This window comes from Seriola dumerili, unplaced genomic scaffold (assembly GCF_002260705.1).
Source record: "Seriola dumerili isolate Sdu_G_001 unplaced genomic scaffold, Sdu_1.0 BDQW01000822.1, whole genome shotgun sequence".
Taxonomy (NCBI): domain Eukaryota; kingdom Metazoa; phylum Chordata; class Actinopteri; order Carangiformes; family Carangidae; genus Seriola; species Seriola dumerili.
Genome location: NW_019175077.1, coordinates 884,269 through 911,238, shown reverse-complemented (window position 1 = coordinate 911,238; position 26,970 = coordinate 884,269). Strand labels below are relative to the sequence as shown.

The 26,970-nt window shown below is 39.3% G+C and overlaps 1 protein-coding gene across 2 annotated transcripts in view; it reads left to right on the top strand.

Annotated features, from left to right (window-relative positions):
* cntnap2 (contactin associated protein like 2) overlaps positions 1 to 26,970 on the top strand; it is a 342,845-nt gene that overhangs the window by 113,952 nt on the left and 201,923 nt on the right. For both annotated transcript variants that reach the window (XM_022766257.1, XM_022766258.1), the window contains exon 2: positions 22,289 to 22,399. In XM_022766257.1, coding sequence (XP_022621978.1) covers positions 22,289 to 22,399 — 111 coding nt within the window. The remainder of the gene's footprint in view (positions 1 to 22,288; positions 22,400 to 26,970) is intronic.

Genomic DNA, 26,970 nt, shown 5'->3' with positions numbered 1-26,970 from the left:
GTACAGACATACCCACAGCGGACAAAGTGAATGACATTCCAAACGAGATAATTCATTGTTATGGTTTTCCAAACCAGCTGACGTGCCCATTTCCAGCATGCTGGCCTGTTGGGATTTATAATAGGATGCTTATCATTAAGCAGCATTGCCAAGGAAGACAGGCAGATTTGGGAAATTAAATTTACACTAAAAGGGCAGCAAAAACCAACCAGCCGTCAAGTAAGCATATTCTGGTTTAGATTTGTGTAGACACATGGTGCATTTCTTTTCCATTTTTACATAAGGTTTTGACACATTCCTTTTACTGAAATTCTCATGCACTTCTTGCACAGTGCCCAGAGTCCACTTTGAGTAGACAAGGGAGGAGGTGGAGGAAAAGGGGAAAAAAAAATCTTTGCAACTCAGATGAATGACATCATTGGACTGAAATGAAATGTAAAAAAATAAATCTGTACTGCAGCTCTTTCAGGGTCTTTGTGTCTGCACACTGTATCTAAGAACTGTGAAGTCCCAAAGGCTCCGGAGAGTCTACATACTGTACTACAACTTTGTCGCTTCCCTCTTTTATTGCGAGAACATGTTCTCTCCATTCTCTCTCTCTCTCTCTCTGTCCTTTCAATTCCACTGTTACTCCCATATCACATTGTCAATAGCGCATCTTTAAAGCACATGGACTCTGGATGGGAAAGGCTGAGGGACAAGATTGTCAAAAAAGAGGGGCAAGGAAAAACTTTGGGTTTAGCAATGTAGATACTTTCCCAGACTTTAAATGCCTTTGTACTACCCCCTGTGGAGATGTCCACTTGACGATATATAGCAATGGATCATGAAAATACCATATACCAATGGATACATATCAGCAACAGTAAGAGTTTCACACAGTCACTGTAAAAGGAAACAAGATGAGGCACGTTTCATCACAAATCACTGTGTACGACTATCAGATAAATATCAAAGAAATAAGCTATTTTACGAGGAGTGTTGAGATTTTACTGAAGCCTTTTGTCACCATATTACTGGTTTAATTTCACCTTATCAACCATTTAAAGTTTCATAGGCAAACCTTGCAAGTTAATCACTTGTTTACAAGGCAGAGTTAAAGCAGCCAATAACTTCTGACAGGTGAAAAATGCAGAGCCGTTCACCCCTTCTTGTTTTCTCCACTGAATACTTAAATCTCATTGCGACTTAGTTTGTGACAGATGAAATTAATCACCTTTTGAAACAGAGTTTTAAAAATGAGTTTTAGAAAATCTGATCATTCAATCATTATTTCCTTGACAGATGATGTAAAATCACATCAGTTCTATTTGTTAGTTTGCTTCACCTGATGCTGAGGTGATGTTGCTCCTCTTGCTATTTGCTGTTTGTGGTGCACCATCAAATTAGCTGTGCACTCGGTACTTATTTATGAGCTACAACAGATGTATTTTGGGTCCTATCTATCTTGTTTACTGTACAGATGACCAGTTGTCCTTCGCTAACCCTCTCCTCTCCTCTCCTCTCCTCTCCTCTCCTCTCCTCTCCTGCTCCTTCTCTGGCCTCTGTACTTCTCTATAGTACCCTCTGTCTATGCTCCTCAATGCCAACTACTCAGCATTTACCGCTACTGTGATCTGACCTAGCCTCTCTCTCTCTCTCCTCTCTCTCCCTCTCCCCCTCTCTCTCTCTCTGCAGTACCACTGCAGCTCCATCAATCATGCACATGCACACGCACACACACACACACACACCAAGCAATTCAGAGCTTATTCAGTGAAGACAAAGATTGCTCTATGATAGACACATGCATGCATGCATGCACGCACACAACGCTGTCAGTTAAGCTAAGAACGACCCAGAAGGGAACTAATTATTTTTCAAATGTGTTGACATTATTTTATTCTAGAGTTATCTCTATAGATCTCTTTGCCTGAGTGGAATTTCTCAATTAAGAGGGGTAGAGGAAGAAAGAAAAGGTATGTGCACATATGTGTGTGTTTGTGCCTGTGCATCCAACATACAGGCACACAAGTTATTTCCAGTGTTTTGTCACATTTTGTGCACACTGTAGGGTATTTGTGGGGTCTGAAAACCAGGAGGCCACTTGTGGGGTCCAACAGCTATGTGGTGGACCCCATAGGTTTAAATGACTTTTTTTATGTTTAAGACTTGGTTTTCGGGGTGTGGGGTGTGTGTGTGTGTGCATGACTGTGTGTATACATATATATGGAGAAACACAGGTACTTTGGAAGGGGCTTCCTCACACTCCTGATAAATGCACACGCAGATACGCTGCATCACATTTCAGCTGTTCAAGCATTGAAAGTTACACACAAATCGGTGAGACTTCAGAGCAATGAATAGTTTACTTTTTGTCTTCGACAAGTCCTATTCTCCACTCCACTTGAGCTATGAAATATGCTTTATTACAGCAAATGAAATTGTAGATGGCAATTCATAATCTTACAAAAACAAATAAAAATATTTTTGAGATTCATACAACGAAAAGGCATTAAGTAAATTCGCAAAGAGACATTTATTATATTTGTGCATCCACAATGAAAATGAGCTTGGAGCATGGTTCGATTAAAATAAACAACTTTCAGTTTGTGTATGCTGAGACCATTAACTCCAGACCACTAATAGCATCACAGAGACTTTCATTTCATGCCTTTTCCATGTGGAAAATGCAAGGGAGAAATTGGCGTTTCTTGCATAGTGGGACTAATTTCACATGAAAGGCAAAATATCTCAGGACAATATTGCCAGCTAATGATACACCATGATGCTAATTAAAAAATTTCAGCGTGTCTCAGCTGAAGAATGACAGAGCTGCAACACAGTAGCAATTACACTACATCATCAAAATAGTTTGTTTTCTTTCCTTTACATAAGAAAAGAAATTATAATATTTTTCAGAAGTTACTGACTTTAATTATGAAAAAAATAACTAGTGAGACTAACTGTAATTTTCTTCTTTTCAATTATTTAGTGCCATTTCTCAAAGCCTCAAACTCAAGCTCCTTGTTCCATTTTATGGTGTGTGTTTTGCAGATTGCATGGTTGCACTGCTAATGAGCAGTGAGACAAACTGCTCTTCACATTCGTTCCCCCTCAGAGTGGTATTTCAGAATTAATCATCTTTAATTACCAAGGAGTTGGAACATAACAAGGTAATATTTCTGTTAAAAAATGAATGTCTCCACAAGTTTTTAAAGATGTGAAGCTGATGTTCATGCATTGTTAGCATTGTTTGTCTCAGATATAATCTCATTTCTCTGTACTTCTCCGAAATGTCCAGGTCGCTCTACTCATGGTCTTTAATGTCAGTGTTTGTTTCTGTGGGTGTGACTTCTGGTGTATAGCTACACATGGACACATACCTCACATGCTTATGTACAGGTCTGTGTGAGTATCATATCCACCATATTAGTGTTGCCAGTGAAATTACTTGTATATGCATGTGATTGTATGTGTGTGTTTCTGTTCTTCAGTAATTTTCTTCATTTTTTGAACTGTGCACGGAGCACTCAGACCAATGAGCGCAACATGTTGCAACCTAACCATATGTCCATTTTCCTTCGGGCTGGCACACACATTAGTTGACACCATGGCGTGCCTTCATTTGATTGTGCATGCTTGCATTCCCACTGCGCACTCACATCAGGGGATAACTGCACTGACCCACAGTATTATGGCCCTGCCTGGGAACGTGGCCAATCCATGACCCTCTCCACGCTCAGCCGAGCTGTGCGGTCACTGTAAACTGATTGGTTTAACAAGTGTGGTTGAAAAGGCCACTAGAATGGCAGCGTCATTTTTTAAACGCTGACCAGATTCAGCTTTAAGTAATTTTTTGTAGCTCTTGTTTAACATGGGACTGACAGTGTGGTTTGGAGTTTTACTCTCATTAAACAAATAACTTGCAAGTTTTCCATTTTCTTGTCCATTGTCTTCTGTTGTGTTATTGGAGTTACAGTCAAGTGTGCTGCTGTTAAGCTGCTGTCAATAGTATCCGGACAGCTCCAGTGCCTGTTTGATATCACTGTAAAATGCCCTCTCCCGACAGTCTGCTGGAAGACTTACATTCTGAATCAGCTACAGGAAATGCAGAGTTACTCACTCAGATTTGTGACCAGCTGTCAACTTGTTTGGAAAAAAAAAAAGATCTACATCTGGTTAAGGACATGTTTCAGAGCTTTTTCCTTTGCAAAATAAATGTCAAAATAAGCAGCAATAGTGACAAGCGTTCACTGCAGTTTGAGGTGAACATCAGACCTCACACATGTCATCAAGGTAAATAACACCTTCTACTGTTTGCTCCTGTCATGTGGGAACTGACTCATATCTGCATCATGGGATATAATCAGTTGTCCACACCTCTGCACTCAGTCAGTACAGGTATTCTAAGTTTTATGGAAATTCACGTGTAACCGCCTTTGTTGAAATGCTGCAATGAGAAAATTGACCTAGAATATACAAATAGCTGAAGCTTTTTTGTGTATGTGTTTCTTCATCTGACTGCATCAGTATTTTCACTGTTAATTAATTGTTTCTGGAATCAACATTGTAACTGGGGCATTTTCATTTTTTTCCCCTTCTCATCTGTTTCTTTTACTTTCTTGTAATAATTTCTTGTTACGCTCTTCCTCTGCTTCTCATGCACAATTTTCTTGCTGTCTTAGTACATCGAAGATTTTTTTTTTCTTTCATTTCCGTTGCCTTCCATCAAGGGCCATCACGACACTCTTTTTTACCTTCTTTATCCTCCTCCTTTGAGTAAGGGTCTTCTGAAGCAATCCATTTCCACCATACCCTGCCTCTGAAAAATTACCATATGATGGAAGCCAGAGAGAGACAGAGATGGAGAGGGAGAAGATTGCCATTAATGGCAGGCAGAATGACTTTGTAGGTGAAAGGTGTGAGAAAAATCAGGAAGCAACTGGGTGGATAAAAGAGAGAAACACAGAGATGTCTTATCTTACTGATAAGAGAATAGAATACATGGGAATGGAAGAGGAACAGTTCAAGAGAGACATGCAGAAAGGAGTGTGAAAGCCCACAGAGCCTTCCCATATCACTGCAACTGTGCAGTGTTTCAGAAACAAATGTAGCCAATTTCTAATCCTCTCCATTAGCAGCAAAGGTAATAATCTCATCTGAGAGCAGCGGATATTGTTAACATCCCTTGCTCCAGAAACATCAGTTAATACATGATAAGCAAACACAGTTAGAGCTTTATTGCCACAGCACAAACAAAGCTAACTGCCATAAGCTTCATATTGTATTGCTTGGCCATGAGCAATGCTAATTCCTGTTAACGCTGCCAGGTATTACTGACACAGAGAACAATGCTAAATCCCTGTTAGCGAACCCCAGCCACTGCAGGGGCTTAGCACAGCTTGGGTTTCCATTAGCCCTGCAGTATAGATGTACACACACACACACACACACACACACATGCACAAGCAAATGCATTGTCTTTCAGGCACACGCACTCGGCCCCCTGATTCCCATTAACCTGTGGGAGCCCCTGCGTGGCTGGGAAAGAGAACCCTAATTTGTCAGCCTGCCGTGGGTCTAGGAGCTGAAGGTCGTTAGCAAATAGAGTTCACCTCTAATTACTGCTGGACTTCCCTTAGCATGAGCGTACCTATGTGTGTGCATGCATATTCTATATATAAGTGCATTCATGTGAATATACACACAACATCAAACACTTAAATATGTGTGTGTGCTTGCATGTGTGTTTGTGACTGTGTGTTGTTGCTTCAATCTTGTCTAGGTTTGTCTATGTGTATCGGCAGCTGAGATGGCTACTTGTTTAATGCACTCAGTACTGAACTAAAACTATCCACAATATTTAAGTATGTGAGTGCAAAAGTTGATCCCATACTTTGATATTGCAAAGTGACCATAATTTATTCCCCTTTTTAAAATTGTCATCATGTGCCCATCTTGGTCTCAGCATGTCTCTCCTCTGCTCTGGTGTATCACTCTTTGACCTGCCTCCCTCCCCTCCTTCATTCCTCCTTCCCCGTTCTCTCTGGTTGGAGTGCAGCACATCTGGTGAAAACAGGACTTATTGATTATGGGATTATATAAGATATCAAACTTGCACAGTCCTCCATGCACTCCTTGTTCTCTCTCCAAGCCCTGAGTCAGAAATAAATAGGTAAAAAAAAAAATACACTCAAGCCAAGAGGGCACTTGTGTGGTCAAGTTAAATTGCTAACACAAATTCCTAACAGCAGTTTGAAGTTATTTATTACTAGAAGTTTTCCTCTGATGACATATGCCACAGCCAGAGCCAAATGTCAGGGTCAGCTATGGAGCGGCAGCCCCGAGGCCCATGTAGGGACTGGGGATTCTGCTCAGGGACACTTCAGCAGGGCAGATGCTTGAGAGGTTTCAATCTGGATGCAGTGTTTGAAGGACGGTGTCTTTATCAATGGGCCACCATGCTGACGACTTCAAGAAATGATCTATGGTCTAAAAATGAATGTACTTAATGGGAATTACATGTGGGGATAAACAGGATTAAGTTCTAATACCTGATCCCATTTTTTTTTTTTACCATTTTGGCAAAATACTTGGATTCAAAACTATTCAAAAACAAAATAACTTTATAAATTATACATGTGTTGTATATATGTACATGTATGTATGAAAATGATTTGAAAATTTCAAGTAGCAGGATTCTCATTTTCAACCAGTACTAAATGTCATTATATTAAACTTGTCGTGTCTTTAGACTATTTAATGTGCTCGTTGTTAAATGGTGCTGAGTGTCTAACACCAGTCCATGAAGTGGACTCTGTGGTTTTATAGTTCAACCAGACCAGCAGAGTGGTGTATTTTTTAGTGGTGAAATGTTGCTGATCTCAGTTGAACTTTCATGAATATCTTTGCAGTGATTTAAGCTTATCAACTTAGCAGTCATGGTTCAGGACCAGGAGCAAGTAGCTCGTGAAAAATATGGTGTGCCAAAGACTTTTTCATAGTATATCAGATCTATAACCATAATTCTATTTCTTTTGCTGCTCACCTCATTTTCAAGTTGTAGCTATATAGATTGTGAGCATTCATTCTAAATTCAATATTTGTGTTTTGTTGTTTTAAAACTGTTGTCACTTACAAATGTCGAAACCTAAACACTGTACCACACAAATGTGTCTTCCTGTGTGGTCCAGCCTTTCTGTGTTTTTCCCGTCTGTTGCCCCCTCACCAACCTCCCCTCTACACCCTCTTTCTGTAAGGCAAACTGGCCATATTGGGTACCAGCATGGGACTATTTTGAAAGGAAGTTAATTGGGTATGTGCATACGTATGTACCTCTGTGGAAGAAAGTGCATGCATGAGTGATTTTAACACATATGCTACACAAGTTTTTTTTTTTTTTTTTTTGTCTTTCACCCTTTCTCTCTCATCCCCTCCATGCATTCATTTTTTACTGCTAGTCAGACCATATTGTTTCACAGTATGGTAGAGTTTAGGGCTGACAAAGGGGTGGAGGGCAGTGGAGGGAGTGATATTATGGGCTTCAGTTGCCAGATTGGCAGCAAATCATCTTTATGAGCACACAGGAGGCCAGAGAGAGCCTCACGATTTCTCCCTGACTTCTACAGAGGAAATGACTAAGGCCCATCCAGACCACACCAACAGCCAGTGATTCACTGAATGCTCAGATGCTGACCCACGGCGCAGGTATTCACCGTGTGCAAAATGGAAACAAACCAGGCATGTTTTATTATTCAATACGTCAGTGTATTTTTCTTTTTCTCTGCTGCCTTCCTCTGTTTCTAGTAAAAGTTTTGGCAACTTGTGTAGTGTTGGACAAGCTACTTGTAAAGTCTAGTAAGCTAGGCAACCAGTTACTCTACATTAAATGACGCTTTACTACACTGAACCCCCCCCCCACCAAATCAATTCTGTCTCAGTGATCAATATATATGGCCGACAAGGGCAAACACTTCAATTAGGAGAAACAACCAAAATGATGGCAATTCACAAAAACATCTGAAATATAAAACATATACTTCCATTATTGTATATGTATGTGTTTGTATAATGTGCTGCAGGAAGTCAAAACATGAACATCAAGAGAAAACACCCTGAAAATACAGAAGTGATGCAAAACCAAAACCAAAAAAAAAACCCCCTGAAAACAAATGCAATAGGAAAAAACGCTGCATATCCACTCAGTACATCATAATTTATCCTCTACAGGAGAAGCTAGCACACTAACGCTAGCTACATAAATCTGTTGCCCTTTTATAATATTGTAAGGGCCAAATGTCTAAAAGAATACGTACCTCTACGTTTCTTCCCATGCACTCTCTCGTCTGGTCCAGTGGTCAGGTCCCGGCTTGTCTCTGTCTCTCAGACTTAAGCTTGAGCTGTTCCACTTAGCGTTTCCCCGAGAGTGTATGTTCACATGCACCATAATAGACAAGTACACGTATATGGTTGTACGCATATGTAACAATAGTAAATAGCCTCAGAAAAATGATAAGCACACACTGTAGAAATACATTTGTTAATTTGTTTTTGTTCACACACATACACACACAGGCAAATACAAACATATTTTTGTTGTGTTAAATTTGATCCGTGTAGTTCTTTCATATTTTTTTTGATGTACCAGAGACAATTTCACACATGGGATCTCACGCTACAATTTCTTATTGTGGAGATATGGGGGAAGGGTGAGTGTGTGTTTGTGTGTGCCTCCACATCAATACTTCCTCATGGCATGTTTGAGTATGAGTGCAACTTGATATTGAATACTGCGACAAGTTGAAATTATGTATGGGGAAACAGGAAACACGCCACTATCAATAACTAATATACTGGAAAATTTCAACAAATTAATTTTAAATGTCCTCAGAGAAATGGATAGAATTGCACAGCTTAACTTAAACCTTTTATATCATTTACTGTTTAACTGAGTATCTAACTAAACCTTTAGTTATTATGGGGTATCTGTGGGCTAAATGAATTCACTTGCTCAAGACGAGTTATTAATTGCAATCCAGTAGTGTAATTGAGTGTATATGCAAGTATAGATTGTCTATCCATTTCACTTTCTGACCATGATGGATTATGCTTATCAACCCTAATTACAACTGGCACAGAGTGACAGCCAAAGAATTCCTCAACCGTGCAGCTTTCCTGGATGAATAGCCACTGCAGCCTGTTAATTTTCTAAATACTATAAACTGCATAATTGGCATTACTGTAATGCATATCTCATTCTCCCAATTATCTGATTACTAGGCCATTCATTTCTTTTCCTACAAATCAATGTTTCAAATTAACAATCTCAATGTACTTTTTTTTTTAAAAAGCAAAGCAAGGTGCATGTTTCTTCATTATAATTTTGGTGCCACTTTCCTGACACTGTACTGACCACAATAATACTTTATTTTTTGGTTACTCAAGTTACACAACCTGTCAGTGAACAATATCTTCACAAATCCTTGCAGCTACATTAAATGTTGGAAGATGTCACGCATAGTATTTGAACTAAATATAGTTCGGTACGTAGTTCACAAATCTTTCTAACCGTCTAACCTCAGTGTTGCTGACCTTTCTTATATCAGCAGAATTCTTGGAACAGATAATCTTTGCACTTGTGTTTCTGTTAGATCTGCTTTGAAACCAATACACCCCACCAACCAATAAGCCAAATCCCACAATCCCACTATGGTCTGTACGTGATGATATTTTAATGGACTCTGAAATGAAAGCCATTCCCACCTGAGGAACTATGGGAAATAATTAATAATCCTCTGTTAGTATAAGCATTCTACAACAACCTACCTCCATTCCATCATAGTCTTCTGTCTGCTCTGCAATTTTAGCATGAAAATGCAATAATTACTTACCAAGATCTCTTAGGGCCAGATTTGCTAAACTAAAGATTTGTTTGTTCCTCCTTTGGAGACATTGTGCTCCAGGTGCACCAGCCTAGAATAACAGAGGAGAAAAGTGTGGCTGGGTCCATTCTGTTGGATTAACTAACCTGTCCATAATGTACATGAGCCAGTCTGCATGGACATTTCTTGTAATGCAGGTATATATATATATATATATATAGTTTGGAAGAGAATCAAAAATGAGCCTTCTGAAATTTCATTGACAGCACACATAGAAATATTTCCGCAGCTGCACACACAACTATAATAAATAAATGATAACTTAATCGATTAGACTTCAGACCAACAAATAAAAGAAGGGACAAGGTGTTGATGTTTTGCAGATTGAGCTGCTAATGCACAATGTGGCAATTGCACTCTTTTTTTTTTTTTTGTCATTTATAGTGTGCAGTACGGTGCAGTTACCTTGGGAATTATTGGCCATATCAACACCATCTACACGCTCCACCTGTTCAAATCTGTGCTTTTGCTGGATCAGTTGTTCAGCTGGGTCAGCTATCACTACTGCTGTATTCCACCACTGGATGCTTGCCTCATTTTTTCCCTCTTTCATTTCCTTTGAAATGTCTATACTGTCTATAATTTATACAGTAAATATCTTGGAATATTTTTGCTCCACTATCAAGTATTTCTATTTAAGAATCATTACATTTTCATTTCTTCTCTGAACCTGCTGATCTGTTCTACTCTCGTGCATTCATAAAATGTGAGTAGAAGGCAGTCCCAGTAGTTGATTGTGTAATGAGCTGCTCCCTCAGTAAATCAGGTGCTAATTGCATGCAGATTGTGGGTGCAAATTGAATAAAAGCTGTGGTGCAAATTTGCCCTGCACTTACATATATGGATTTAGCCCTTAACACACCCACCTTATTTATTATGGGAACCACTTGCCACACAGAAGCTAGCAGCCATGCTTCAGGCCACACAAGATGAATATAACAACACACACACACACACACACACACACACACACACACACACACACACACACGTAAACACTTTCCCTAATTTGCTCTCTTTTTTATCATTTCTAACTTGGTATCCCTTGTGCCATACACACTTCTCTCTCTCTCGCTCTCTTTCTCTCTCTGTGTGCTTTGGCCACACACCTGTGCACATACTGACACACACTCTCTTGCAGGTAGATTGTATCAATGAGAGACAGAGGGTTATGCTTCATGCAGCTGTAAGCAGATCAGTCCTGGTTGAGAGCTCACTGAATCAGGCAGGTATAACTGATCTGACCTGGCACCTGGTAAGCAGGTCAAACAGCCAAGCACATCACCACAGGGTGACAAAGAGAGAAAAAAATGCAGAGTGATGAGGTTTAGATGAAGTTGTTTAGGTACCAAGTAAAAGAGGAAAGCACAGTTTAAGCAGCATTCCTGAAATGCCCTCTGTCACTGAATGAATACTCATGTTGAAATGTAGTGTTTTAAGTTTTTTACATGTAAATTAGCACTGTGTCATTGAATGGTGCCAGTTTGCATGTTTTTATTTATGCATTTATTTATTTATAACTACACCAGGATTACACAGATTCTCCCTATATGTGACAGTTTGCTTATTTTTCTTCTTTTCTTTCTTTCTTTCTGGCCTCTGCGGGTGGAGCAAGACTAGAGCAAGCAGAGTTCTGAAATGGTGAAATCAATTGAGTGGGGTTGTGTTCGGTCATTTGATTTGTGCACTGTACATCAGATGTGGAGCAAAGGTGGAGGCAGATATTCAACTCAGTAGGAGTTACACTGTAGAGACATGTCCTACTGCTTCTCTGTCTTAAATGATATGAGCAACACTGTGCTCTTGCAAAATAACCACACAAACTATAACTTCAAAACAGGGGGACACATGGTATCCAGGAAAGTGCCAGGCACCATTCACACACTTCAGAGTGTTAAATCTTAAACACTTCTATTATTGGCTGGACCACTACAGCGGAGCCCTGTAAACATGAATGTCACTGACTGACTGACTGACTGACTGACTGACTGACTGACTGACTGAATGAACAGCGTGTGACTGAGGTTACACCATTGGTTGGCTGTGTTGGAATTTCCCCATTGGTCACTGCTCTTTCAAAATGATTTGGCACAAACAAACAGTGTTGCTAACTTATTGCTTTTGTTGCTAGACTAGCCATTTTTTCAGATGCCATTAGCAACTTGAAAACTAAAAAAAAAAAAAAAAAAGCACCTAGTGATAAATCTAGCGGCTTTTTAGACAAATTTTATGTACTTCCCATAGACAGGAGTTGCCAGCATTGCCTTGCGAGCATGAGGTCAGGCTTTCTCTCCACATGCAAACCTCTCTGTGCTGACCACACGGCAGCTGATGTGAATGAGCTTCTTGGTTATTTTGTCAGATGATATCGTAGTTATAAAAATCAGGATTTTAGCAGTGCAGAACAGAAATTTGGAAACGGGTTGGAAGTGACTTTTAGGTTAACATGTAGTCTGGGTTGTGTTTCAGTCACTGTTTCATACTTGTCCCATTGTCTCACAACAGAAACAGAAAAACATGTAAATGAGAACAGCTTTATTGTATTAAAAAAATTTTTTTGTGAGCACAGAGAGTGGGAGAGAAGCAAACAGATAAAGAGCTGAAACCAGCTGACACTGGGCATAATGACAAAAGTAATACAGCCAACTGATAGTAATTATTCATCACAATGCCATTCTTAGTTATTTTCCACTTCTCCTAACTCTTTTGAATATAGTGTGCTTCACACAGAACATGAACAAAAATATCTAGTCCACTATGGGGCTAGGGCACACTGGATACTACTAAATACAATTACTATTAAAATAGATCACATAATATTTTTCCCACTTTTTATTTCTCCTGACCTTCTTCTTCTTCTTCTTCTTCTTCTTCTTCTTCTTCTTCTTCTTCTTCTTCTTTTTCTTCTTCTTTTTCTTCTTCTTCTTCTTCTTCTTCTAACATCTCATCTCCTCTGTCTCTATAACTCCCTCATCCGAAACTACATGTATTCCTGGCCCCTCTGTCCAACTTTCCTTTCCAAAACTGCATCAAAAATACCAGAGGAGCCCAACCAGGGGGGTGTACTGTCACCACAGACCTCCCATAAACCAGCCTGAGGCTCCGTGGATTCCCAGTGACAAAGAGAATCAGTCATCCTGAGCATGCCTTTAATTACTGGGATAAATAATAGATGAATACAGCAGACTCACAAGGGTTTGTTGCGCTGGCCAGGCTAACTGAATGTTAGACTTCAGAGGGTCCATGGATACATTATTGGACAAACTGAAAAGTGTTGGCCAATGTTACTTACAACAAACTGACTGGAAGGACTTGATTAGGAGAGTGGAAACTGCTGCCAGATGAGTTCCTGATTTTTTTTGAAGAGGGTAGGAATAGAGAGTTGGACACAGAAGACAGACCGAGGGCTTGATTTCCACTGAAGTAGTTCATGTAAATCGTAATCTGTCAAATTGTCAACTGTCACCCTGATGAATAGTGGCTTTTGACGTCCTGAAATGTTTGTTGAGACCAAATGTTGGTTGTAAAATATCCATCCAACACAATGTCACATAAAGAACCCACTGATATTTGTAATAGTTTGCGCACTTGAATGCTGCCAAATGTGTTTCTTAGTTTTTGTCTTCAAGCAAAATATGGCCAACAATAGCTGACAACAAAGCGCAATATCAGCTTGTCTAGAGTTGAGCATTGTTTAAAGTTTGCTGCTTTTCTTGTGTGATCTGATGAAGCAAGGATCCATGTTTTGTAAGTTCAACTGTTTGGAAGCATTTTTAAGTTTGCAACATATCAAAAGTTAGCTTAAATTTCACTTGACAGATGTAGAAAGAAGCAGGAAAGAAAAGGTACGTGTGTGTGTGTGTGTGTGTTTGGATGTCTGTCTATATGTGTGGTTGCTCCATCCAAAACATCTCATTATGCGCTTGGTCTGTGCTCACATTGGCACAGGGCACAAGATCTGTTGACAAAAATTGTTTGGTGAGGGTTCCAAGACATGAAAAATGAATCTGGACCAAAAAATTTAGATTAACGGCTCAAGCAAAGAGCTGGCAAGCCTGGGGGTGGTTGTGGGTAGTTGGAGGGTGGTCGGGAAAGGCAGGGGATGGGAGTGTTGAAAGAGAAATAAGCCAGAGTGAAAGTGTATTGAGTGAATAAGCAGCATGAGTAGAGATTTTTGTTTTTTAATAAAATATCTTCCAAGAAGGAGAGAGGAAAAAATAGCTAATTGCATCTTAAAATTCACCCACTCACATATGAACTCACTGAACAGATATGGAGAAAGGCAGAAAGAATAGATGGAAAGATACAAAGAAGTGTGAAAGAAGTGTAAGAGAGATGAATAGATAGAGAATATAATAACAAGGTACTTCACCCTCAGGCAAAGTGAGTCAGATTTCACATACACACCATATACATTTCTAAACACAGAGAGAGAGAGAGAGAGAGAGAGAGAGAGAGAGAGAGAGATGGAGCTGGAAGCAGCTAATCTTTTTCCAAGAGCTCAGTTGAAAAACAACTCATTTCTAAGACCAAATAGCAGTGTCGAGACCAAGGATTTCAGTTTTCCTCAGTGAAACCTTCGTTATCATCTTACTTAAAATAAATGTATTTCAGCAATGGAAAATTGCCAACGTTTTGTCATATCTATTCCTGAGAGAATTTTATTTCTATAAAAATATGATAACCCCTCCACCCCACTCTCCTTTTTTTTCACTGAACAAATTTCACATTTAGAAAAGTTGGCACCTTGTCATAGAGAGTTAAATGGTCATTTTAATTCCCACTGGGGTATTGTATGAATTGAAATTGAATGGGCTCCCACCCTGGGGTCTAGATGATTGTTATTCACTCCACTGCCATCCGCTATTTCATGCCACAAGGCTGTGGGAGCCCTGCACACAAAGGTGCAAAATTTAACCTTGTCCTGAATTTAAAGCAATACCGGATGTGCAATACACAACTACACTAAAGACATGCTGGATGGATTCACTTTGACATAAGTGATTTGTATATCCTGAATGAAGATGGTGTACAGTGTCAGGAAAACTGTTTGTTATTCATTCTTAGGAGGAGCAGGCGATGTGAGGGGTGAGTCAAGCTGTCAGAAAATCAGTGATTTTTTTTTTTTTACCAAATATGTAATATACTATCATCAGAAAAAACACATGGCAGTTTTCATGCATCAGCAAAAATGACTGTAGAACTAACATATTTGCGCACTGTGTCTGCGTCTGATTGATGTTTTCACTTATTTTGGCTAGCGCTAAGCACTTGACAAGAGAACAGTGAAATTCCACTCTGTCACTGTTGCATCTTTTATGAAAATGTGTCTGTCATGTCCTTTGTTCTTCGTTTGATTTGAAAAGCGAGCTTATGGCTGCTTTGCGACGGTTTAGCTGATGCTTGTTGGACTGTGATGTGTTCAAAGGCTGTGGGAACTTCCAACAGTTGAAGGTCATAACTAAACAGTGGCTTTTGAATAAAATAAGTTCATCCTTTTTATGCAATGCAATACTGTTTAGCAACTGATATAAAGGTTAAAACTGATAAAGATGTATTTACTTTTTTAAAATACTGATTTTACAGCATCCTCCCTGCTGAAATGTTCATAACTATCACATGTCACGCAAGGACTCACTTTTCCAATGTAGTCACAGTAGTTAAGTCAAAGACAACATATCTTGTGTTTAATTCACAATTTATGGCTTTAGACTGAAGACAGTGGCAAATGGTAGGAACAACCATCTGTAATGCCAATTAGAGAGGCCTTTTCTTGGATGCGGAACATCTGTTAATTTGTGTCTTATACCTCTTTGAGAAACCCACTAGGGAGCTGCTGTCATGCAATTCCAGGTGTACAGGACAACATGCGTATGTATCTGCTTGCTAATTAGCGAATAGCCATTTGACCAGATTTTAAACTCTTTCTCTTTGACCCCTGCAAAGAAGATAAGCAACTTCATTTTTTTTTTTTCAGCCATATTGGAAGTTACCTTGCTAAATTATAGCAAGGTAACTTCGATATATTACAAGACAGGAATCTAATGCAGGAAGACACAGGTATATAGTGTGTCACCTTTCTGATGCATTTGTTTGCACTAATATCAGCATTAGAAAACAAATATTTTCTGCTGTTAATGGTTTGTTGACAATAGTATTTTTGTAGGCTGTAAAGTAAAACCATCCTTTATCTCATACAGAATGCAGAATGTTTAGCAACCTTTTTTATCAAGTAGACAAACTTTTGAATTATGTAAAGGAGTGTTAATTATTGTTCGGTCAAACAATTACTGATTGGTCATTTACAGCAGACAACCTGCCATAACTTGTATAATAGATACTGCTTCCAGCCACACCAGAGACCAGAGGCATGCACAGATGGAGGCTCTCACACTCACTGGCAGTTTGGAGAGTCAGACGGCATCTCCATGCAGCTGTTGGCACTTTTGACAGCTTCCACTGTGTTCATGACTTGAGTCCAGAAAAAGCCCCCAAGTCCCATTCAGTGTTGCTGAGAGGACGGTCTTGACAGCACCAAACCAAAACTCCACACACAATGGTTTCACAATCATTAGATAACAATAACAAAGCTTTATGCAGTGTTTTTTTTCTTTTAAACGACACTGAATATTCCTCACTGGTTGACTTACTTAGTGACATCAATGTTAAAACAAACATGCAAATGCTGAGATTTTAGCAGACTTCTTTAAAAAAAAAAAATCCATCCAAAAAAAAAAAGAAATCTGGTGATTTTCAAATATGCATTGTGTTTGGCCTCTTTGCTCTAAACTGTCTTTGTCAGGGCTATTTGCCTGAAGGTCCAATGTGGCAGGTATGACAATTTATTAAAGCCAGTTTTTTGTGTTATCGGACCACATTCTAGATGCCAACATTTACTGTTGTGGCTGCAATTTGTGATTTTATGCCAACTGATCTTTAGGATGTCATGAATATCACCCTGGATGTATTATGCTCTTTTTGTATCCAACTCCCTTTAGCTCCAGAGATGTGGCAGCAATGTAAAGTCCTTTGAACAAGCTAGCCAAACTGTGTCTATCCATGGCTGTGGTCCCAACTGGTGGCAGCCAGCTGACACATCTCCTGGTTGCTATTTTTCCACATCCTAGTTATTTACCTAGCTGGAAATGTCAAGAAGAGGGCTTTGGTAGGCAGCCATTTTGCTTTGCTCTCACCTGTCTTCTTTTCCCTGTTTCCTTTTTTTTCCTTCTCTATCTCTCTCTTTCTCTCCTGGCCCACCTCATTGCCCCTACCTGTTTCTCCTTCCTCTCTTATCATACCATCATGCGTAAAACTATCACTCTCTCGCTCTCAGGGGAATAGGCTGACATTTGCACTTGGATATTGTAGTCATTTGCTTGCCCTAAAGTACCAGAACATACAGAACCCTACTTTGCACTTTAGACATGGGCAAATATCAGCAGCTACGATCTCACACTTGAGCCAAGAATATGACCATGTGGTCAGAATTCATGAATGTCTTCTATGTTTTGCACTCGTCACATGTGGTACTGAGCAAACATACAGTATACTGACTGTTTTGCACATGTAAATCTGCACACAGTTTATTCCTTTATGCTGCATGTGAGTGTTATTTTTATTGCTTAATTTATTTACTCTGATAATCTATTTTGCTTCAAATTACAGAGCTGCAGTGTGTGTGCTGCAGCAGGTGGGACTGTGATATATCAGTGAATTATTGATGGACATGATTCATCGTAGCTCTCTTTCAAAGTCTAATTAGTAACAAGGAAAAAAAACAGAGGCTGAAGTTTCTTACATGCAATTTACCTATGTGGGAAACCCTGCACTGCCACTAAATCGTCTCAAAGCAATAAATCACTTAAGTGTATTACTGTTGTTGGGAGAGGTGTATTCCTTTAGGATGCTGAAAAATGGGAAAACAGACAATGTCAGATTTATTGCCAGTAATTTCAAGGCCGTAGCCTAACCCAAATACCCTACTCAGCTCTCAAAGTCCAAACATTTAGTAAGGTACCAGGGTGTCCTGATACAGATAGTTCTAGCATTGTAATTTCAGTTTTTCAGTTTTTGTAGGTTTACATACTGCACAGATTTATTATTTATGACCAAATCAGATATATAAAGTTAAATGCAGTCCTTCGCTGTTAAGATTACTGTTCACTGTCCTAAAATCAACAGCAGGAAATTATATTTAATGAACTGTGAAACAGGCCATATGTCTGCAAATACAGACAATTCAGATTCCAAAAAAAAAGGAAAGTTACAGGTTTTAGTAAAATGCTGGCCACATATTGATGGAATGCAGCCCATCATACAGCATAGAGTACTCAAGCCACAATAAAGGCCGTATTCTTCTTCCCAGACATGTCACAATGTGTGCTTCACTCAAATAGCAACCAACCATTCCCTTTTCACTGCCATGCATTTTGTTCTTTGTCGATATTAAAAAACAATATATAGGCCTACATGATTTCTTATAACTTAATCTTTGTAAACAACAACACACAGAAGTTAATAAATCCCATGATAACAAAATTACCTGGTTACTGTCATGTTTACATTGTGTGGTGTACTGTGTCTGTGCATTGTTGCATGGGCTTACTAACTGTACAAAGATTGGACGCTACCCACAGACAGTTTTGATTCATCATTGAGGTGCTTTTTCACTTTAACACTGATTGTACAAATGTTATGATGGAATCTGATAAAGTGTAACATATACTTTAGTACTGACTATCTTTTTTTTTATCATCTGATCAATAAATTCCTTTCACGTAGCAGTTTTCGCCCATCAGAGAGTAAAGAGAGCCCTGAGAAAATAACTGTGGGCACTGACAAAACGCACTGTATTTTATCCCATACCTCGATTCCCTTAAATTTCTCTTTCTCGCATTTAACTTCCCTCTCTCATTCCATTCATTCCTTCCCTCACAGCCTTTATTCCGTGCAGTTCTATGGATCTCTTGGCGCGCGCGCGCGCGCGTGTGTGTATGTCTATGTGTGTCTGTGTGTGTGTTTGTGTCCAATAAAATGTTCATGTGCAGCTGGAAGAAGTCATTGCTGAGAAACGTATAGAGATACTGTTGAAACTGGAGCTGCAGGAAAGGCATTGCATGTAGTGTGAATGAATAAGAGGCAGCCTGTATATGACTGTTTAGTTTCAGCGCAAGTATGTCCCGCACAGAAAGTAGGAGAGAAGCAAGTAGATAAAGGGCTGACACACGGCAGAATGCAAATTTGACACGATGACATCATGGCTATGCTAATTGGCATGCTACGTCATATAGCGACTATTCAAGCAGGCTTTAACACGAGATGTCTGCTAGTCGCCGCCCGAGCTAATTGTTGCTGCCTTTTGGAGGATTTTTAATGCAACTATCAGACAAATAATGTGGCTTGTTGTAATTGACTAACAGAACATGGTGAAGTCTGTGCTCCTGTTTTTTGAGGTGAGTGAAATTCTAGCATGGTTTTATTTGTTAGCACAATTTAGCAGGTATTAGTGTATGCCATCACCATACCTGGCTTGTTAGCCTAGCTTGTTAACCAGTGTTGCCAACTACATTCAGTGAAAAGTTGCTAAAGTCGATGAGTCACTAAATGTAGCTAGATTAAAATATGCCAATTAGCATATAAATCCTGTTGTCTTTTCATTCTGCCTAGTGTCGGCCAGTTTCAGCCCTTTATCTATTTACTTCTCTTCTACTTTCTGTATTCACATATACAATGTTTAACTCAGCCGAATTTCTATTAAATCCATTCTCATTTACATGTTTTGCTGTTTCTGTTGTCAGACAACAGTACAAGTATGACATAGTGACTTAAATGCAGCCCATTAAGACAATATGTGAACCAGCACTCACTTCCAAGCCATTTCCTAGATGCTGCTCTGCTGTTAAAATCCAGATTGTAAAACAGCAATGTTATCTGACAAAACAACAAGACAACATCTGTTCTCTGGTTTCGGCTACATTTACTCATAAAAAGGTCACTCAGAGAGAAGCTTACAAGCAACAGAGTACCTTTTTTCTATCACAGGGTACATAGCTTGCATTAGCACAGCTCATTCATGTCTATGTCAGCTACCGGGTAGACTGAATGACCCGCTCCATCTCTCTGCCTCTCACTGAACAGAGCAGACAGTCGCAGACAGTCGCTGGATTGGCAACATTGTCATTAACTAGCTAATTAGACAGCAAATTAATCTGCCTTGAGTTAGCCTTTGAGCAATACACCCAGCTGGGCTAACAATAGTAACGAGAGCGTATGCTTTTCACAGTTATTAAACCAGCGTGCACCGAAGTCTCGGCCCCACACACACCTCACCTCTTTGCTCTTTTTTTTGGATTAGCCAGGAGTTAGTTGCAGTAAGGCACTGCTAAAAAGGAGATGGCGAAGAGCTGAGCTATGATTTACACATATACTATATAACACAGGACAAGGTTAGGTGAAATTATAATTTTTGACAAAATTACACTATGGACACCTCCCCTCTGGAGTACATCGCTGCTCATTTCTGTGACAATGAGCCAATTAATTTGTTTGCTAGTGGATTTTACTACTATGTCAGTGCAAGGTCAAAGTAGCGAAGACTTCATTACTTTTTGGGTGTTTATAAAGGAGAAGCTGGGTTTCTTCTACCATACAGAAACACACACACTCGCACATTATCAGGCTTTGATGATATACATTTTTCATTGTGAGACCACCTGTGACAAAAAGTAATATGTCTAAGAAGCCAACAGCCCAAGAAGCTCTGACTTTCAGTAGCATACGGCACACAAACATTCGCAGAAAGACAAACATTTCTCTCTCTTCTAAATCTGGCTCTCCCTCATACACACTCAAACACACACACACACACACAAACAAACAAACACACACACACACACACACACACACACACACACACACACACACACACACACACATACGGCGGGGCATGACAGAGAGCTATTGACTGCCTCTACCAGGCCTGACAGACCATTCACAATTTCTCTCTGTGTGAAGCCTAATGTACTGGAGGAGCTGAGTGTGTTTTTGTTTGTGTGTATGAGTGAGTGAAAGGGGCAAATTGAAAGAGAGGAAGGAAAGCAACTTCATGACTGTGTGTGTGTGTGTGTGTGTTTGTGTGTGTGTGTGTGGGTGTGTGTGTATGTCAGGAATATATATTTGTGTATTTGTCCAATGTGATTTTTGCTGCCTTTGCGTGTCTCATATATATGCCGTTGTAGTCGCTGTCTTGGATTTCTTTGCAGAGTGCAAGGAGTTGTGGGTTGACACTGAGGTCAGCTTGGACTGAGCAGCAGTACAGCTTTGGTCTCTTTGACTATTTTCCTCATGGCTACTCCAAGTCATTGGGTACACAGTTCATTCAGCTAGACAGGTGGAAATGTGTATCTGGACTCAGGTCTGCATGATTACATTCAAGGTTACATACTGCAGAAAAGACCATTATAAAGCTGTTGTATTTTGCATTAAAAAGTTCATCCCCTTTTCAAGGACTGAATGATTTGAATTCAGGATCGTGTTAAACTTACATTATACAACAACCATTGAACATTTTAGATTGAGGTAACCAACATCCATTACCTGTTGTTATTTCACTTTAGCAAAAAGTTTGTATTTTTAATAAATATCTGTCTGTACAAAAAGTTTTCTTGAATTATTTTTGTATTCATTCCTGAGATCCAGTTGTTCTTTATAACAAATAGAATTTCACTCAGAATTTTAAAAGTGACCTGACAATATGTGAATCAAGGCAGAAGACAAATCGCAGTCTTAATTGTTAATTGTGATTGTGCAGGGCCTGGTGAGATGGGAAGGTTTAACTTATTTCACATTTCTGTTACTTTTTCCTCCCTTTTCTAAATCAAGTATGCATCTGCATCTTTTTACAAGGCCCTCTTGCTTGTTATAGGAGATATTTTTGCAGCGCGCTCTCATGAACTCAACAAAGTTTTCTTTGCCCCTGTGGTTCAAGTTTGACTGACCTGACTTAGTTCTTGACCCACAAATAGCTTCAACCTTCAGCTATGCCTGTGTTTCTACTCTTCTGAGCAAGTTTCTTCCAGACAATGCACTGAGTGAAACCATACAAAAAAAATACAAGACTTCAGATTTTTCATCTGAGTGTACTGAGGACATCTCATTGTGTAGATAAATTTTAATTTTTGATGCATTTTCTGCAATTAATGCAAAATAAACTAATGTTCACTGTTTTCTCTTTTTCTTCACTCCTCCCCTTCAACTTTCTGTCCCATATTTTCCCTCTCTGCTTCTTTCTCTTCTCTTTCTCCTCCCCTGTGCTCCTTCTGTCATCCATCTCTCCTTGGTTCTTCATATTTTTTCTCTCTCCACAGCAAAGTGTGATGAGGCTCTAGCCTCTCCTCTGCCTCACACAGCCTTCACCAGCTCATCTGTCTTCTCCAATGGATATGCACCTGGATATGCCAAGCTCAACAGGAGAGGAGGTAGACTCACACACACACACACACACACACACACACAGAGAAAAAAACCCTGCAGATGTCCATGTACTCACATACATGAATGGTGTGCATAAAAGGTTGCACATACACTAGAACTAGAGAAAAGTAAATATAGAATTCAGGTACAAGGACATACATCCGTACAAATGATTTTACAGATAACACACTGTGAGATAAGTGCCCAAGCCTTCATTGAGTGACATGTCTCATAGTGCTGCACAGCTGCTATCACCTCTTCTTTTTCTGATTTCTCTCTATTTCTTTTTACTTTCCTCTCTATATGTCCTCTTCCATTTCTCCATCTTTCTCTCCCTCACTCAGCTCCAGTTATTATCTCAGTGACTCAGACTCGAGCTCATTTCCACATCAGTCCACAGCAGAGAGAGATAGGGCCAGACAATTACACCCCTCTATGTTTATACAATTAATAATTCATACTTTTCTATCTAATATAGTCACACTACAGCTGAGGAAACAGAGCTCAGAGCTGGCAAATAAAGGCAAGGTAATCTGGTGTGTTTAATCATACCAATAGAATTACTGCTGAGACAGGACTGCTCCTCCTTTAATCATGATACCTATGAACAAGAAAAAAGGGAAAGAAGGAAAGAAATAAAGACCAAACTGTTAATGACAGCAACAATGGATGACTGTAAATATACAACTTGTGCATCCTTTCTCTTTTTTATCCACTCTCCTCAGAGATGGAGGTCCTTAGGGAACATGTAATTGTTGAATCATCAAAATCTGGTTCCTTGGAAATTGTTGTTGTACCGAAAAGCTACAGTAATACTTGGATTAAAGTAGGTGAACAATTTATAGATACAGTGTTAAATGCACTCACTCTCAGTTCACAAAAGTCATTTAGTTTAGTCTCTTATTTTCCTTCCAAAATACCTTTATCAGTTTGGACTAGTTTCATTAATACAGTGTTTCTGAATAAGGCACATTTATTTACTGATTGTAAATTCAATTGAAGAATTTTCAGTTTGGACTAAAAAAATGTGATATTTTCTGACCTCAAGGCAGATCTGCTCACCTTTAAAAAAAAAAAAAAAGAAGTACAATTTAAGATTAATTATTAATTACTCAGACTAAATGACTTCCAAAATCTACAAATACAATGACTAAACCCATTGGCTGAGATATATCCAGAGACATTTTACTGTTGCTGTATTTAGCAGTGAAAATGTTTCATGATAAAAAGAAGAATTACTCAGCGCTCTCTCTCTTTCACTACCTGTCAACTTTGACTTGTAATTAGGTGCCCAACATGTAACCTTGTTTTTCTCAGTGCAGTTTTTCTCCAATGATCCAAATGACACTATATGACAGTCAGAACCAGCACTGTGATAAACAACAAACTGACAAACTCCATCAGATGTTCACTTAGTGTGGAATGTGCCAAAATGGGTACATACTGATACAAGTACAGTGGCAATTAAGGCAAAGGATATAAAGTTTGATCTCATCCTCTGTGTCTTTGTGTCCTCCATAGAATGACACTGTGTTTGGATGATGAGGTCATCATCTCGTTAGCTTAAAGCATACAGTATGACTGGTGGAATATAAGATTAGAGAAGAAACTCATCCTCTCTTTTTTTGAAACCCAATAGAATTTTTTTGCTATAAAGGGAGATGCCTCTCAAAATTGAAATTGTTATTTTCTTGTCAGTTTTTAACACTGAATGAAAAACACATCAATTTAAAACAGAAACACAGATATCAAATGCACACAGATACATAAGTATACAAATTTACAGGCATAACAAATGCTCATATTGCACATGTTTAGACTGACAGTGAAACATTTGCAGACATAGAACACGCACTGAAGGAGAAACAAGTTAACAGCCCATCAAGCTTGCATGATACATGTAAATGGGCTGCATTTATAGAGTGCTCTTCTACTCTTATCAACCACTCAAAGCGCTTCACACTACAAGTTGCATTCAGCCACACATTCATACAGTGCTGTTTCTATCACACACTCGCACAGTCTCACCACCGATGATACATCGGGGGCAATGTGTCTGGTTCAGTATTTTGCTCAAGGACACTTCGACATGCAGAAATACCGACCATCCAATTAGTGGACGACCCGCTCCACCTCCTGAGCTACTGCACCACATCCACAGGAACACTCAAAGGCCTGAAAAACACGAGTCCAAACATGAAACACCCATAGCATCACGGACATGAGCATGTCAAAATACAGGATTGCACTCCACACAAAACTCTCATTCTTCCAGTTTGTAATGATATTTGAGTAGTTTAAGTCCATTGAATAACCTTAAATGGTCCAGAGATTTCAGAGTCCAGAGAAATTCAATGCAAACAATACAGGTGCCCCAACTTTTGTTGATTACTTAAAAATCCTCTGCGTGTACAAAGTCGGTGTTGAAACAAGCTGTGTTACTGATGCTTTAGGAAAATACTGTACTGCAGGAAGTATTGTTGACTCGTTGTAGGATGAACTCTGACTGGTTGGTTAGGATTCATCCTACAGCAAGATAGTGACGCAAAACAATAGAAGAACTAGATGGTGGCATCACATAATGGAAGACCATCAGTCTCCAGACTTAAACCCCAAGGAGCTGATTTGGGATTAGTCTCATATACCCAGGCCTATCGCCATAGCGCTGTGGAGAATGGTTTGGCTGCACCCATTAAGGAATAAATGCTCTGGCTTGTTTGCATTCCTTTAAAATTCCCCTCCAACAATACTCTGCTATGATTAATGTTTTGTTCAACATGGTTTTCTCACATTAAAAGTAAAAAAAAAAAAAAAAAAAACTCTGAAAAGGGCCTGGTCTTGTGCCTGACCCACCATTGATGCTTGCGCTAGCTTGACTGCATAAAGAGGTGTGTGTATCAAGATTTTAGCGGAGGAAACATCAGAGAGATCAGCCTTGATTTTCATTGGAGGGTTTTTTTTAAACCAATCACAATGGTCTTGGCTGAGCCCAAGATACAATGACGGTGCCCCTGCAAAACAGTGAGGAGGGTAACTTGCGGAACATTTGCACGTGAGGAAGCGAGCACTGTCATTAAAATAGGTATTTCCCTGCAAAGAAAACGCCACAAAAAACGGCCAAGACCAAGATCCAAATCTTGATCAAAACTTGCCATTTTCAGTGTGTAAGTTGTTAGCTCAGGCTAAGAATTTCCCCACAGCCTACATCCATGAGTCAGACTAATTTGGAATGAACTAGACAGAAGGTGAAAGCAAAGCAACCTGAAAGTGGAGCAAATTTGTAAAAAAAAATTTCCAATGGTTTATTTGTTCTGTTCTTTAATTCCAGAAATACTGAGACATTGAATTAAGTAAAGTAAAATTACAACTGGAACATTTGAGATGTTGTTAAACTTTTGCCCGGCAGTGTATACAGCAGCATGGAGCCGCTCACACTTGGCACACACAGCTCACAAAAGCACAGACTTGAGGATTATAACATACCCACACAGTGATAATATAAGGAGGGGTCCCTCCAAGCAGCTGCAATTTGGCAGCCAAATGTGCCATGAGTGTGGCATGAGTGTGTGCTGATAAGCCAATCTACTCCAATCTCCTAGTGCTATGGAACAGGGGAGGCAGAAAATCAATGGGACACACCACTCATATTAAGCTTGTGTTGTGAATGCTGACAGCTATTAGATTTTTAGGCTGTGGGTATATGTGTGAGCTTGTGTGTAGCTATATGTATATCCATTTTTGGCTGCACGTTCCTTGTCTGTCTGTGTGTGTGTGTGTGTGTGTGTGAGAGAGGTAAAATGATGCCATAACGATTTTCCGGCAGGCAGCCATCTTCTGTGTGCCAGCCAGTCACCATGCCCATAGTTCATTGCATGCTATTTCATCTGACTGCTGTCACACACACACACCGTGTTCTCTACCCATGTATGTGTGAGTAAATGTGAACGTGTGCTCTTAATATGAGTAATTGTATGTGCTGTCAGGATGTATAATTGGGTGCATGTAGTGTATAAATACCTCAACATGAATAGGCTCATGCACATGGCTTTATTTATGTATTTACTTCAAAGAAGGAGCTTGATAGATGCTCTGTCTTTGTCTCCTAAAAACTAAACACGTTATTTACCAGCAGACTCATCATCATACTGTGAAATGCATTTTTTCTTTGTTTGGAAAAATGCAATCACTCACAAGCTGCAGTACATTATATATAAAATTACATCACAGCATCTTATTTAAGAACAGTTCAGTTTGATTGTCAGTTGCTGATGCAGTTTATTATTACATTATTACATTAGCTGTACTGTAAGCTAGATTTGTTTGTTTTCTTTTTGTTTCCATTATTATATTTGTGATAGGATAAATCAAGCAGGGACAGTTTATGCCTCTGGGTTTTGAAGACAGAATAGACTGATAAAGACTCTGACACTTTATTTGTCTGTGTGCCCCTTTCGACTCATTCCCTCTTCTATCCTCCCTCTCTCTGTTAATATCTCATCCTCCTCAATCTCCCCTTTTGTCTTTCTCCTTTTTCCTCTATTTCTTCTTTTTTTTTTTTACTTTACGTCCCTCCATC